Source organism: Populus trichocarpa, chromosome 6, assembly GCF_000002775.5.
Source record: "Populus trichocarpa isolate Nisqually-1 chromosome 6, P.trichocarpa_v4.1, whole genome shotgun sequence".
NCBI classification, from domain to species: domain Eukaryota; kingdom Viridiplantae; phylum Streptophyta; class Magnoliopsida; order Malpighiales; family Salicaceae; genus Populus; species Populus trichocarpa.
The window spans coordinates 3,789,088-3,805,744 of NC_037290.2; the positions used below are offsets into that span (position 1 = coordinate 3,789,088).

The window sequence follows — 16,657 nt, forward strand, 5'->3', positions numbered from 1 at the left end:
TCATTTTTTAATTAACTGGGATAAAAAAAAAATACAAAATCAATGATTTTTCTTGCATGTCATCGACCTGGTCATCTTGCCCATTCCTCTTCTCTCCCATTCTTTTACAAAAATATTTTAATTCTTCTAAAAAAGCTAAGCATCATGTAAATTATAACCAATTAAAGTGGTTTTGTATTTATAAATTCTGCACCAACATAAAAATAAATTTTTTACTCCTCTTTTTATTTACACGGGCGCATATATTTTCTCAGGTCCATATACAAATAATCGTGCCCACAAACAAAAATAGAAAATATATTCAATAGTTTCTTACAGTACAAAATTTAGCGTAGATGAAATGAATATATCTTTATGGTGAGAAAAGAAAAGGAAAAACTATATATTTTATATATTGTTATTAAACCTGATTTAATTTGATAAATTGATTTGAATATAATATAAACTATTTGTTTTTAAAAAAAATAGGAGTTGACATTATAAAATTCAAGTAACCCAACAAAATTCAAGTAACTCACGAGTCTACTATTTCTTTAAAATTCCACTTGAAGTTTTTTTTAGATATTATATTTATTTAATTAATATAAATCAACTCATGCAAAATGTGACTTGAACTTAGAGTTTGTTTGAGAATACATTAGATATTGTTTTTCAAAATATTTTTCATTTAAAAATTTATTAAAATAATATATTTTTTTATTTTTGATATAAACATTCAAAAAAATACCAAAACTTTTTAAAAATTCATTTAAATCTAAAAAAATTTTATTTTAAAAAAATATGGTCCAAGTGAAATGCAAACATTACCTGATAATTTTCATTCTCGATCAACTTGATAAATTGATTGGAATATAATATCAACTAATTTTTTTAAAAAATATAGAAGTTGATATGATCAAATCCAGTCATCCAACAAATCAACTCATAAGTTGATATTAAAAATTCATTTGATGTTTTTTTATTTCTTTTAAATATTATATTTATTTAATTAATCTAAATCAACTTATGCAAAATATAATTTGAATTTAGAATCTGTTTAAGAGTATGGTAGATATTATTTTTTCAAATATATTTTACTTAAAAATTTATTAAAATAATATTTTTTTAATTTTTATATAAACATCTCAAAACAATACAAAAAAACTTTTAAAAACATGAATTTAAATCTAAAAAAAAAAAATTTAAAAAAAGTGGTCGAACTGAAATGCAAACATTACCTTAATAATTTTGATTCTCGAAACAGCCGATCACGCTCTTACAGGCGAACAGTGGAAATCTTTTTGGCTCGGACACAAGCGGTTCCTTTTCAAACGACGTCATCTAAACAGCACTGGCCAATATAATCGTGCCACGTTAACCGGTAGCGTTTCTTGTCTAGTTGTCTCACAAGAGCTGACTGTACTTGATATTTACCTATCAAAATTTACCTTTTCTGTAGTGTGAATTAAAGTTGAATTTCCAAAGACATCCGAGCCCCTCCAAAAGACAAGGGTTTAGTACTTCAATTATTACAAAGGAGAGGATTTACCTTGCTTTTCAAGTACTCTGCCTGGACTCCTTTAACTACTCACAACTTGCCACCTCATCCACTAAGCTCATCATGAAATGACTTTGTTGCCCTCCCCAGTTACTCAGAAGGGTATATAAGTCAAGAACATTATCTAATGGACGGGTATACTGTAAGAAGAGAAAGTAGAATGTAGAGCACAGAATTTCAACCCCTGTACTCACAGCCTTTTTTTTATTTGTTATATATTCCATTTGATTTTATTACACATTTCCTTTTTATTGGATAGGCGATTTTATCAATAAAAAAAACCTTTTTTTTTTTTGGTATTTTTCCATGAAAGAAAACGGAGAGAGAAGATATAGGATTTGGAGATGCAAGAAGATGAAAGTTCTCGCTTTCTCTCACTCACTCAAAAACTCTCTCTTACACCAAGAGAGAAGTCTGTAACTTTAACTTTGTCGAGATAGTTTGTCTAGATCTGTCAAAAATACCTAAATTTTCACTTTCTTGGCTGGAACTAAACAAACTGGTAAGTAAGCTTCCATCTTTCAACCTTAAAAAAATATTGCTTGGATTCGCTTTGATCACTTACATGTCTGCTTCTCTATCTATCCTTAACTGGGTTTCTCTTGTTTTATCTGTTTATGTCTGTGTCTGTGTGGTTACTTGAGCATTGTTGTTTGGAGATAATGAGAGTTTTTGATTGGTCACATGATGGGAAGATCTTTTTGTCAATGGTTTGTGTTTCTTTTTCTGGCTAAAATAATCGGTGAAGATTTTTACCTCTAAAAACCAGATCTTTTACAAGTTCCTGATCTGGTTATTTCTGGTCAATTTTATTTTTGCTTTAAATGGTTTGATGATAAATGGATATATTCAGTGTTAGATTATACGTGCAATTTGTTTTCTATGTTTTCTTTTATATTTGTGTATGTATCGACCATGCAATCTGAGTGTTTTGACTTTTTTGTTTTCTTGTAATACTAGTTTTGTTTTTTCAACTTATTTTGCGATTAAACTTTTTTTGGTTTTGTTTATAATTCTATTTTTCTCAATTTTCTGTTTGGTTTCTGGGAAAACTCAGGGAAATGAAGGTGGAAGGGAAAAAGATCAAAGGAGTATAAAATTGTACATATCTTGTATGCTGAGTTCATTATGAACATTATTATGCTTCAAATTGTATGAAGTGATCAAAGAATAATAGATTGCCGTCTTTTTTCTTTTCTTTTCTCTGTTCTTAGGCCTTCACACAGTTAAGAATCCAGTCTTCTCAAGATTGTAATGTTGAAATTTCTATTTCCTTAATGCAATTTCGTTACTTTTTAACAAAAAGAATGATGAATGATAATGATGATAAAAGATAAACCTGCAACATATTTGTTCCATTGATTCGTCAATGGAAATGATAGGACAAGGATGCTTGTCAAAGTAAGTCATTTTAGTCCATATTAACATGTCTTGCACTTGTGTGAACGATGATTTTTGGTTGGTGCTGTTTTGGCTTAATTATGCGATGCGAGGATACTGATTGTTTTTTTCCCAGCAGGTTGATGCTAATGTGCTTGGTTTTCAACTTCAGTTGTAGTTTAAACAAATGAAAGTATGTGCTGTCGATTGGAGAGATTGAAGCTTGCAGCAACTCCTACACTGCCCACAATTTCTTCTGACGAAAACCTACCCTCCAACATAGTCATGAATCACTTAACTGTGGAGACTGAAGATACCTTTGCTAGCTTGCTTGAGCTTGCTGCTAACAATGATGTTGAGGGCTTTAAGCAATCTATTGAGCGTGACCTTTCTTGTGTCGATGAAATTGGACTCTGGTATGGCCGAAAAAAGGGCTCTAAGCAGATGGTTAATGAACACAGGACCCCATTGATGGTAGCTTCTACATATGGTAGCATTGATGTTATAAAGGTGATTCTTTCTCTATCCTACGTTGATGTCAATCGCTCTTGCGGTGTTGAGAAGAGCACTGCCCTTCACTGTGCTGCCTCGGGTGGGGCTGTGAATGCTGTTGATGTTGTGAAACTGCTTTTAGCAGCCGGTGCTGATTGTAATTTGGCTGATGCCAATGGTCACCGTCCAATCGATGTTATTGTTGTTCCACCAAAGCTCCAAGATGTGAGATTGGTTCTAAAAGATCTCCTTGCTGCTGATGGTTCTCATGTTGAGCAAAATCTTAGGGTTTCCATAGCCACCGAGAATTCAAATTCTCCGCCTCTTTCACCTTCCATGGAAAATGGATCTCCACTGTCAGGTTCAGATTCCCCAACGAAGGCTAAGCTAAACGATGCACCTTTAGCATCAGAGAAGAAAGAATATCCTGTTGATCCATCTCTCCCAGATATCAAGAACAGCATCTATTCTACTGATGAATTCCGAATGTATTCGTTCAAGGTAAGGCCTTGTTCCCGTGCCTATTCCCATGATTGGACCGAGTGCCCATTTGTTCACCCTGGTGAAAATGCTCGAAGAAGGGATCCTAGAAAGTTTCATTATAGCTGCGTTCCATGTCCTGATTTCCGGAAAGGGGCTTGTAGACGTGGAGACATGTGTGAATATGCTCATGGTGTTTTTGAGTGCTGGCTTCACCCTGCTCAATATAGAACCCGGCTGTGCAAAGACGGTACAAATTGTGCAAGGAGAGTTTGCTTTTTTGCTCACACCGTTGAGGAACTCCGCCCATTATATGTATCCACGGGTTCTGCTGTTCCCTCTCCTCGCTCTAGTACTTCAGGTGCTACTGCCATGGATTTTGCTGCTGCCATGAACCTCTTGTCAGGCTCCCCTTCAGCTGCATCCATCATGTCTCCTTCACCATTCACTCCACCTATGTCTCCTTCTGCCAATGGCATCTCACATTCTTCCGTGGCTTGGCCTCAACCAAATGTCCCGGCCTTGCATCTCCCTGGAAGCAACCTGCAGTCCAGTCGCCTGAGATCTTCCCTTAATGCGAGAGACATCCCAGCAGACTACAATTTACTTCCAGATTTTGATGGGCAGCAACAACAGCTTTTGAGTGAGTTATCCAGTCTCAGTCAACCATCCTTGAACAATAACTCCATGAATCACTCTGGCCGATTGAAAACTTTAACCCCTTCAAATCTTGATGATCTATTTTCGGCTGAGAGCTCATCTCCTCGGTATACTGGCTCATCCCCTCGGTATGCTGATCAAGCATTGGCTTCAGCAGTTTTCTCTCCATCCCACAAATCTGCAGTTCTCAATCAGTTCCAGCAGCAGCAAAGCATGTTATCACCAATCAACACAAATTTTTCACCTAAGAATGTTGACCACCCTCTGTTGCAGGCTTCTTTTGCATCAGGCAGGATGTCACCCCGAAATGTGGAACCTATCTCGCCAATGAGCTCTCGGGTGTCCATGTTAGCTCAAAGAGAGAAGCAGCTACAGCAGTTGCGTAGCCTCAGCTCTAGGGAACTAGGCTCCAATGCTGCTGCCATTGTTGGCTCCTCAGTCAACACCTGGTCGAAATGGGGCTCGTCAAATGGGAAACCGGACTGGACCCTTAGTACAGATGAGCTGGGTAAGCTGTGCAGATCAAATTCATTTGAGTTTGGTAATGGAGACGGGCCTGATCTATCATGGGTTCAATCACTTGTCAAGGAATCTCCAACTGAGATGAAAGATGAGTTAAAAATGCCTGTATCCGGCAGTATTGCAGCAAGCGCTTCGCCAAGCGAGAGTTCAAATATGAACTCCCAAATCGAAACCATTGACCTTGACACTATGGTAGGGTCATGGGTTGAGCCTTTGCAGATTGATCAGCTTGTGGCTCAACAAAACTAAAATCAGTCTTAACGAGCTCCTCAGGCAGCAAAAGCTGTCAAGTTTTTGGTAAACAATCTCATGTTTTTTTGATGATTTTGTTGGTAGCGGCTATTGATGGTAACAGTAACAAAAAGGAAGGGGGGGGGGAAGGAGAAAGAAAGCTCAAAGAGGGAAAATTCATTTTCATCATTTTATTATTACATCAGAAGTTAGAAAAGGGTGAGATAACTCCTGGGTTATAATGAAAAAAGATTATGCCCCAGCTAGGTGTATTTTTTATCCCAATATTTTCAAAATTTAGAATTCTATTATTGTTAATTATTATTTTTTCTTACCTTTTTTACAATGATAAGCAGCATGTTAATGTAACTAAGCTGTCAGGTTTATTTTATATGTATCTCTTATAGTCACTGTGACCTTAACAAAATCTATAGCGGAGCATGAGACTAATGGAGGACTTTTCAAGGCATTGTTGTACTTGGATCCGCACCATTTTTTGGATGTAAACATGGATTTGTTCTTTTTCTTTAGTAACTCGGAGACGATTATTCTGGTTTTGGAACAGAAAGGTGGAGGTATAGTATAGTGATCTCAATGTAAACATTTAGCTACTGTTATCACTTATCACTTATCACTTATCACAGTAACTTCTGTCCCACGTAGTTGCTTGTTTACTCTGTGTTCAGGTACATTCTATTGTCTCTCGTTTGGTGGGTTGTGTGTGGGAATGGAATTGGAACCTGTGCTGTGGATTCCAAATCCAACAAGTGGTTCTTGAGAATTGTGGGGGAATGTGGATATGATTCTTGGATAGATTCTTCAGCCTTTGTTGATGGTTTAGATGCTAGTAACAATTTTGTTATGCCCAGGATAGATTCTTCAGCCTTTGTTGAGAGGTTAGATGCTAGTTACAGGTTTTTTCAATGCCTCGGATTGATAAGAGCTTAATATGCTGAGATGGCATCGTTCTTGCTTGAACTGTGAAGGATTTAGCTTTTGCTTTTGTATTACTTCGAGGAGAGAACTGTTGTGGTAAATCAAAATGAAAATAGGTGGTGGTGTAGTGATAAAAGTTTGGGATTAAGAGGTTTGTTTTCTCTGTGGTTTTAGGTTCGAGCCATGTAGTTGCTCATATGATAGCTACTGGAAGTTTACATGGTCGTTAACTTTAGGGTCCGTGGGATTAGTGGAGGTGCGCGCAAGCTGGTCCGGAAACCCATATTAAACTAAAAATAAAATAAAAATAGAGGATAGAAAAGTATTTACAAGTTTACTTTTGTTAACATGGCTTAGGTCATGCTAGTTCCCTCGTCGCCACGTCAGATTAAAACTTTTAAAACATTAAAAAAATAAATGAGGCCTCAATAATTATTTGTTATTATTATTACACCACGTTTGGTGCTTGGTGCTTAGTGCATCAGCCCTTAATTCTCATGGCCAATTCTTTTTCTAGTTTATGTTTAATTTTTTATTTAAAATTTAAAATTAACACATGACTTGATGAACTTAAAAGTTTTAATGTAACCTCAATGATCAGTAAAATATGTTATTTAACCTTAAAAAAATCTCAAAATAATTTTTTTTAATATTAAAACAATGACATATTAAATTGATTTAGGTTTTGCAACTTGACCTGCTAAACCCGTTATCAAATTATGAACTCCATTGAGTTTAATAATATTATTTTATTTTTATTAATTAAAAACTATTTTTACTTGATAATATAATAACAAAAACAAACGCTTATAAAATTGAGCATCAACCAAACGCTATGACATTTGTTTAAAAAATAATGACCTCATAAAAAGTAAATCAAACAAATTATAAAGACTAATCGGAATCAACTAATCTCTAAATGATAAAATTAGAAGAAAAAAAGGCAAAAAAATTTAATTGAAAGGAAAAAAAAGGGAAGATTGATTTTAAAAAAATATAAAATATATTTGACATTGTTATTAAACTCGACCTAGCATGTCAGTCTTGAAACTTCCCGATTTGACTCCTTGTCTAACCGAGGTTTAAAACGTTATGCATGAGAGTTGCCTCTACATGTCTCAAAAAGCTGGTAAAAATATGGTTTGGTTTTAAAACAAATTTCAAGATGATATTTTTTTTATTAATATTGAGACAATGACATATTGAATCGACCTGAGTTTGGCAATCTAACTTGTCAAACCCACAATTGAGATCCCGAACTTCGTTGGGTTTAAAAACTTTGATTTTTTTTAAAAAAAAAACTATTTTTTTTAATGATACAATAACAAAAATAGACGTTTGTAAAATTAAACACCAATTAAATGCTGAGAAGTTTGTTTAAGAAAGGGATAACCTCGTAGAACACAAACTAAAACAAACTATGATGACCAATTCAAAATCAACAAAATATTGAAGGATGAAATTAAAAGGAAAAAAGAGAGAATAAAAAAGCATTCAATCAAAAGAAGAAAAAATTGGAAGATAGATTTAAAAAGAACAAAAGAAAAAAAAAAGCCACCTCCTTCGCTATTTAGAGAAACTTTATTTTTTAAAACTATTTTTAGTTTAATACTATGATAATAAAAATAGACGCTCATAAAATTGAGCAACAATTAAATGTAGGAAAGTTTATTTGAGACAACGATAATTTTATAGAAAGCAAACTGAAATAAATTATGACAAACAATTCAAAACTAATAAAATACTGAAGGATGAAATTGAAAGGAAAAAAAATAAAAAAAACATTCAATCAAAAAAAAATTGAGAGATAGATTAAAAAAAATAACAGAGAGAGAGAAATGAGAGAAAAAAAAGGGTCTCACTTCACTTCTTGCACTGTTCATATTAACATATGAAATTGAAAGGAAAAAAATAGGCAAAAAGTATTCAATCCAAAAAAGAAAAAACTTGAAAGATAGAATGATGACACCAACATTTTCAAAGAAGTATGAAAATTTTAAGATCTAGGTGATTGAAAAAGACAACACACATTGTTAGAATAGCAACTCAGAAAGCAAAAAATCAAAACATCATGGAGCGAGTATTACATAATTATATTTAATCAATCAATTTGATTTGATTTTTTAAAAAAATCCCTTTTAAAAAAGCCAAATTCAACAAAGGCCAAAAAAACTTGAGGCAACCCATGTTATTTTCAAAATAAAAAAAAATACTATAAAGGGGGGGGTAAAAATGTTGGAGGATGATTCTAAAAAAAAAAGCTTAAAAAAACAAGTAAGCCCGGGTGAACCTTTTTAACCGGAGTTAATCTCTCAAACTCGTGATCTATTAAATTCTAGACCCGAGCTTAATCAAGAAAGCTCATCTCTTGACCCATTTAATGTCGATGGATGAAATCAATTAATTTAATTAAAAAAAATTTCTTTTTAAAAATCTAAATTTAACAAAAGTAAGGAAAAAAAAACCCAAGACAGCCCGATTTATTTTCAACACTAGTGGAAAATCCCATAGAATGTGGAAAACAATGTTGGAGTATGAAACAAAAAAAGAGCTTAAAAAATAGGAAAAAACCCGAGCAAACCCGAGCCAATATTTTAAACTCGCAATCCATTAAATATTAGACCTAGACACAACCAAGAAGCTAAACACTTGAGCAGTTAAATCTTGAAGGGTGAAATCATAAAAAAAATAAAATTTTAAAAAAATCTTAAGGTAAAAAAATAGCAATAAAAAAGGATCAAATTCGATAAAAAAAACTCAATAATGATGAAATTGTAAAAAAAATAATAAAAAAACCATCATAAATAAAACCAATAGAAATTGAAAGAATGATAACCAAATCTTAAAAATAAAGAAAATCCACAGGGGATAAAATTGAAAAAAAAATATAGTTTCATAAATTATTCAAGATAAAGAAAATAGTAATGAAAAGAACAATGACCAAATTTGAAGGAAAAATTAAATTTAAGGGTTGCTTTAAAATTTTGAATGGTTGGTATGAAAATCGAGGAGGAAAAATAGGGGAAAAAAAATAAGAAGCCAAACACACTATCTAATAGTGAAGGGGCTATCAAGATACTTCAATCACCACCCTGAAAGCATATATTTGAGCATCGTACATGCTATCCAAAACTTGTGTATAATGTTCATGCACCTCCATATCTTTTTAAAGTTTTGTATTTGGAAAATATCCCTCTTACCTCTAATGGAACTCGAGAGTAACAAAATAATCAAATCTAAAAATACTCCTCACTTGAAGGGTAAGTTTTTCTAATTTGAAGGGGAATAATTTAAATGTGTTTAAATTAAGTAATAGATAAAAAAATCCTTGTTATTTTGTGTTTTAGTATCCAATGTTAAATTAATAATTTTATTGTTTAAATTTTTTAAAAAAACACAGATCCATGTGTAGGATTTTGTTTTTAAGGGAGATGAAGTAATTTTATTGTGCTAAACAAAAGTAAAAAGACCTTATTACCCTCATTGAATGCTTAAATGATTTGTTTGAACATTTTAAAATACTTATAGGTATTTTTAATGTGTTATATTAGTTAGTTTGTTTTTTTTTTTGTAATCTCCCTTGACATGTTAAATTATGTTGTGTAGTTGCATATACTCGGTTTGGTGGTTTAAAAATCAACATGGAATTGATGATATTTCCCTTACATCTTGTCCCTTCTGATGCTAAAACAAAAGTAAATAGGGGCAATGGAAAAACTAAAAAGTCTTTTTTTTTTTTTTAAATCATTAACGAAGAACGAAGGTAAAGAAAATGGGTCAATTTCGTGGACAAAATTAATAACAAAAGTGGTAAAATGAGAAAGACATGAATGAACCCAAGCATAAGAGACATAACACAAGAATACATTAGCAGGTGAGGATATTTCCTGACAAGAAAACTTTATTACAGAGCAAGGTGGCCAAGTGCTCTTACCACCAACTTGTTTGATTTCCATTTCTACGGAGTAAACAGTTTTTTTACTACCAATAAAAAAAATTAACTAAAAGTTTATACATATATTTAATAAAATAAATTAAGAAATATATACACTAAAAACAATAATAAATTTGTTGATTCTAAAAAAAAAATTAAAGTCATGAAACTAAGATAAAATTGTTATTTTTTAAAAAAAAATTAAATTTTTATTTCAATTTCGAAATTAAATCTTTTTTCAAGTTGAATATTAATTTAATATCAAAACTTATTTTTAACGTTACGAGAATTCTATATAAAATCAATTAAAAAAATATTAAATTTAATTTTAAATCAACTTAATATGAAATAATTAAATTATAAATAAAAAAATCAAGCTGAAAAAAAAAAATTAAAAAAAGTTAAATTATAATTTCGACTCAATAAAATTTATAATTTTTGTTTAAAAACCATAGGAATTAATTGTATAATTATCTCAAGCCTTTGGATTCATTACAGTCCAAATTGATTATAATCAAATATATAATAACTCAAACAGAAATACAATCCGAATCTAACTCGATCCAACATTTGCAGATTTACCAAAGATCTATGAATTGATCCAAGTGAACTGTGGTCAAATACACAATGACCCGAACACGAATACAAAACGGGTCCAACCCAATCCGTCAACCCGATTGCCTCGACTCTTACATTTATTTTAGGCCTCTGTACCCTCCTGACACAACATCACACGTGGATGGCAATAAGGGACCAAACCTTTCATCTACTTGACCTACCCCAGATGCATAATTGTCCGAATTTATGGCCAAATAATCACATCCATCCACTTTTTTTCTTTTTTTTTGTGTGTTGTTGTTATCAAACATCCATCGAATCTATATTACCAGAAAAATCATAAATGGCCCATAAATGAGTTTTTTTTTTTCAAATTTAAAGGCACGAGGTTGTTTTTCACCCATGTTTTGTTAGTGTTTCGAAAGTGAAGAATAAAAACAATAAAGATAAAAACCCATGTTCTTCTATGTTTTTATATTTCATGTTTTGAAACAATAAAATTTATTATAAAATTGTAATAAAAACAATTTTATTTTATGTTTATTTTTAAATTCAAGTATATTTCAATTATTTTTATATTATTATATTAACCAAGCACGAACTTAAATGATAACATCCAATGCCATAACTCTAATTCAACTAGTAGCTTTTCTTGTCTTTTCCAGTCAAAGATTGACTGCACTAGATTTTTTTGCCTATTAAAATTTAATTTCATGCAGGGTAAATTTAGATTGGATTTTCAAGAAATTTATTGAAGATGGTATTCATGGATATATTTTAGTTAAATTTTGATATATAATTATATTCAATTTAACTTTTAATATTTTATAAATTTTAAACTCAACAAATTCAAATTTTACTGAACTTGAGTGAGTTTAATATATTAGGTTGGATATATATTGTTAATTTTTACGGATTAGATTTAATTAGAACTAAGATCTTGGTTTAATAATCGAGAAAAGTGACAAAACTTATAATAACAAATCAAGTTTGTTGCTATTTGATATATTGATTGGGTCAGGGTAATTGAGTTTTAAAAATTTTAATATATAGTTTGATTTAATCTAATTTATGATAATAATTTTTTATTTTTTAAAAATATTATTATATATATAATATTTATATTATTTTATTTTAATGGATCAAATTAAATAATAAAAACATTAAAGATTAACCGATTTTTTTAACACTAGTAAATTTTACCTCACCCTCTTAAAGCCAAGGTTAAATTCTCACAAACGAAAGGCTCTAGCTTCTTTTTCAAGCTGTACTACTTATTACACCACTACCATTCGCAAATTGCCACCTCATCCACTAACCTTAGTGCTCATCTTCAAGTGACAGGTTTACCCCTGTTGAATGACCCAAAAGGGTATATCAGTCAGACAAAATTACATGTATGGTCGATTATAAAAAAAAGAAGAAGAAACAGTAGCAAGTACTGCACAGAGTATTCAGTGCTTTTTATTATTTATTTTATTTTCATTTTTTTATAATTTTCACTTTCCTTCTATTGGATAGGCGATTTTAACAAAAAAATAAATAAAAAAAATGGAGTGAAACTTTTTCCTTCTTTAAATGATTTTTTATATTTTTTCATGAAAAGAAAGCAAAGAGAAAAACATAGGATTTGGAGAAGAAGAAGAAGATCTTCTCCTTCTCTCACTCATTCCACGAACTCTCTCCTTCTCTTAACACAAAAAGAGTAGTTGTTTGAAACTTCATAAGCTTGCCAAGCTTGTTTGTTAAGTCACTAGCTTGTTTTGTCTGGATCTGTCAAAGAAAAACGGGAACTTCCACTTTCTTAGCTTGGAACTAACGAACTAGTAAGTAACCTTGCTTCCTTCTTGCAACCTTAAGAAAACTTAACTTGGGTTCACTTTGATCACTTACATGTTTACTTCTCTATGTTTCGTCATCTGGGTTCTCTTGTCTTGTCTGTTTATTATGTCTCTGAGTTTGTGTTTTTTTTTGTTCTGCTTTGTTGTTTGGAGATAATGATAGTTTTTGAATGAACACGTAAAGGAAAGATCTTTTGTGTTTCTTAGTTTTGTTTCCTTTTTTTGGTTAAAAATTTAGTGAGATTTTTGCATCCAAATACCAGATCTTTTACAAGTTCCTGATCTGGTCATTTTTTTTACTTTAAATTCTTTGATTAAAAATGGACATAATCAGTGCTGGATTGGGTGTGTACTTTGTTTTCTCTGTGGTTGTTTACTTTTGTGTCTGTATTGACTGTTCAATCTGAGTGTTTTGACATTTTTTTTGTTTTGATTTTTTTTCCTTTTCTTGTATGGTAGTTTTTGATGTTCTTTTGGGATTGAGATGTATTTTGGTTTTTGTTATGATTCTATTTTCCTTAATTTTTGCTGAGTAAACTCAGGAAGGGTGAAGGTGGAACATGGAAGTGAAGATAAAAAAGAATATTAAACCGCACAGATCATTGTATGCTCAGTTAGTGATACATATTCTTGTGCATCAAATTATTTGAAAAAATCGAAAGAATCCTATACTGCAGTGTTTCTTTTTCTTTCTCCTGTTTTCCCCTCTGTTCTTAGACCTTCATTGCAGTTAAGATGGAACTATTTCTCAAGACTCTGATACTTTTGTTTCCAGTTTTTTGATCCAGTATGAGAATAAGTAAGAACTTGCATAAAATCTAAGAACAAAATCCTGTTTCCTAGTTTTTCTCCGTTTGTTGCGCCGGAGTTCGATTTCGTCATTGGTTTCATTTAGTGCTTTTTCATTTTTCCTGGATCCTTTGCAACAAAGAATTTATAATTATCCGGGGTTGGTACTAGTCTAATGGGTCTGCTTCGTTAGGTCCTCTATAAATACTTGTATAGCATTTCTTCTTTGTCCATTCATTGTAGTTGCTATGCTCGGTGTTGTGTTCTATGGATAGGTGAGATTGATGATATTGTTTAATTTGATTGACTAACTTGTCTTGTACTTCTATGAATGACAATATTTGTTCTCTTCTTGTTCGATATAGTGATGATAAGGTAGTTACGGTATTTATCTGCAGGTTGATGCTAATGAGATTGTATTTGAATTTCAGATGTACTTTTAGCAAGTGAAAGTATGTTCTGTGGATTGGAGCAGTTAAAGCTTGCACTGACTCTGAAAATACCTCAATTTCTTTTGACGGAAGCATACCCACCAACATGGACATGAATCACTTAACTGTTGAAACTGAAGATACATTTGCAAGTTTGCTTGAGCTTGCTGCTACCAATGATGTTGAGGGCTTTAAGCGATCTATTGAGCGCGATCCTTCTTGTGTTGATCAGATTGGACTATGGTATGGCCGACAAAAGGGCTCTAAGCAGATGGCTAATGAATACAGGACCCCGTTGATGGTAGCTGCTACATATGGTAGCATTGGTGTTATAAAGGTGATTCTTTCTCTCTCTGATGCTGATGTTAATCGCTCTTGCGGTGCTGACAAGAGCACTGCCCTTCACTGTGCAGCCTCGGGTGGGGCTGTGAATGCTGTTGATGTCGTGAAACTGCTTTTAGCAGCAGGTGCTGATGCTAATGTGGTAGACGCCAATGGTCATCGTCCAATTGATGCTATTGTTGTTCCGCCAAAGTTCCAAGAAGCGAGGTTGACTCTTGAAGAACTCCTTTCTGCTGAAGGTTATGTTATTGAGCACAATCTAAGGGTTTCCATGTCCAATGCAAATTCAAATTCTCCACCTCTTTCACCTTCTCTGGAAGACATGTCTCTTCTGTCAGGTTCAGATTCCCCAATGAAGTCAAAGCTGAATGAAGCACCTGTTCACTTTGTATCAGAGAAGAAAGAATATCCTGTTGATCCATCTCTCCCAGATATCAAGAACAGCATCTATTCTACTGATGAATTCCGAATGTATTCTTTCAAGGTAAGGCCTTGTTCTCGTGCCTATTCCCATGATTGGACTGAGTGCCCATTTGTTCACCCTGGCGAAAATGCTCGAAGAAGGGATCCTAGAAAGTTTCATTATAGCTGCGTTCCATGTCCTGATTTCCGAAAAGGGGCTTGTAGACGTGGAGATATGTGTGAATATGCTCATGGTGTTTTTGAGTGCTGGCTTCACCCTGCTCAATATAGAACCCGACTGTGCAAAGACGGTACAAATTGTGCAAGGAGAGTTTGCTTTTTTGCTCACACCGTTGAGGAACTCCGCCCATTATATGTTTCCACGGGTTCTGCTGTTCCCTCTCCTCGCTCTAGTACATCAGGTGCTACTGCCATGGATTTTGCTGCAGCCATGAGCCTCTTGCCAGGCTCTCCTTCAGCATCTGTCATGTCTCCTCAACCATTCTCTCCACCCATGTCTCCATCTGCCAATGGCTTGTCCCATTCTTCCATGGCTTGGCTGCAACCAAATGTCCCAGCTTTGCATCTTCCTGGAAGCAATCTCCAGTCCAGTCGCTTGAGATCTTCCCTTAATGCTAGAGACATTCAAGCAGACTACAATTTGCTTCCGGATTTTGATGTGCAGCAACAGCAGCTTCTTAGTGAATTATCCAGTCTCAGTCAACCATCTTTGAGCAACAACTCCTTGAATCGCTCTGGTCGATTGAAAACCTTAGCCCCTTCAAATCTTGACGTTCTATTTTCTGCCGAGAGCTTATCTCCTCAGTATGCTGATCAAGCATTGGCTTCAGCAGTTTTCTCCCCGTCTCATAAATCTGCTGTTCTCAATCAGTTCCAGCAGCAGCAAAGCATGTTATCACCAATCAACACAAATTTTTCTCCTAAAAATGTCGATCACCCTCTATTGCAGGCGTCTTTTGCATCAGGCAGGATGTCACCCCGAAATGTGGAACCTATCTCGCCAATGAGCTCTCGAGTGTCTATGTTAGCTCAAAGAGAGAAGCAGCAACAGCATTTGCATAGCCTTGGGTCTCAGGAACTAGTCTCCAATACTGCTGCCATTGTTGGATCACCAGTTAACTCTTGGTCGAAATGGGGTTCCTCTAATGGGAAACCAGACTGGACTGTTAGTGCAGATGATTTTGGTAAGCTACGCAGGTCAAATTCCTTTGAGCTTGGTAATGGAGATGAGCCTGATATATCCTGGGTTCAATCTCTTGTTAAAGAATCTCCAACTGAGATGAAAGAAAAGTCAACAGTGCACGTATCCGAAAGCATAACAGCGAGTGCTTCATCAAGTGAGAGTTCAAATATAAACTCCCATATCGAACCTGTTGACCTTGACCATGCAGTAGGGTCATGGGTTGAGCAATTGCACATTGATCATCTTGTGGTTCAGCAAAACTAAAGGCAGTTTTATGGAGCCCGGAGGTGGCTAACACAGTTGGTTTCGGTAAATAATTACATTTTTTTTTTATGATTTTAGCGGTAGCCGGTGTTGAAGGTAACAGTAACGAAGAGGTGTTGAAGGTAACAGTAACGAAGAGGGGAAGGGAGAAAGAAAGTCACTTCCTATAAGGAAATTCATTTTCAGCATTTTATTATCACATCAGAAGTTAGAAAAGGTTGAGATCGATAACTCCTGGGATATATAGTGGAAAAAAAAAACAATGCCCGGGCTAGGGCGAGGGCGGATGTATTTTTTCTTCTATTATTTTTCAAATTTTTATTTTTATTGGTGTCATTTGTTAACCTTTTCAAGATGAGGACTTTACAATGTAACAAAATTTCAGGTTTAGTATCCTCTTACTTTTGCAAAATGAATCGGGGGCCTTCAAGGCAAATATGATTCTGGAATCTGCACCATTTATTTTGGCTGTAAACAGTGATGCTCAGTTTGATTGTTGAAATATCAGCATGGAATTGATGACGTTCTGACTTCAATCTGTCGGTTCTGATGACAAGAAAAGTAAAAAGGGTGCTGAAAAGTGTGGTAAATTTCTACCATTTCTCCCCTTCTTTTGTTCTTTAACAAAAATTATGAAACAACAGAAGGAAAGTT

At 33.6% G+C, this 16,657-nt stretch overlaps 1 protein-coding gene across 6 annotated transcripts; it reads left to right on the forward strand.

Moving 5' to 3' along the window:
- Positions 1–1,768: 1,768 nt before the first annotated feature.
- LOC7485452 (zinc finger CCCH domain-containing protein 30) lies at positions 1,769–16,393 on the forward strand. Of its 6 annotated transcripts, XM_052453519.1 has the most exons (3): positions 1,779–2,039; positions 3,057–4,250; positions 14,958–16,393. In XM_052453519.1, the coding sequence occupies exons 2-3, from the start codon at positions 3,113–3,115 to the stop codon at positions 16,001–16,003; spliced, it is 2,184 nt and encodes a 727-aa protein (XP_052309479.1). In that variant the 5' UTR covers positions 1,779–2,039; positions 3,057–3,112; the 3' UTR covers positions 16,004–16,393. The 6 variants fall into 6 exon arrangements, with proteins under 6 accessions (XP_024459938.1, XP_024459937.1, XP_002308038.2 ...); XM_024604170.2 differs by lacking the exon at positions 14,958–16,393 and having other exon boundaries at positions 1,769–2,039; positions 3,090–5,870; XM_024604169.2 differs by lacking the exon at positions 14,958–16,393 and having other exon boundaries at positions 1,771–2,039; positions 3,054–5,870.
- The last annotated feature ends 264 nt before the right edge of the window (positions 16,394–16,657 follow it).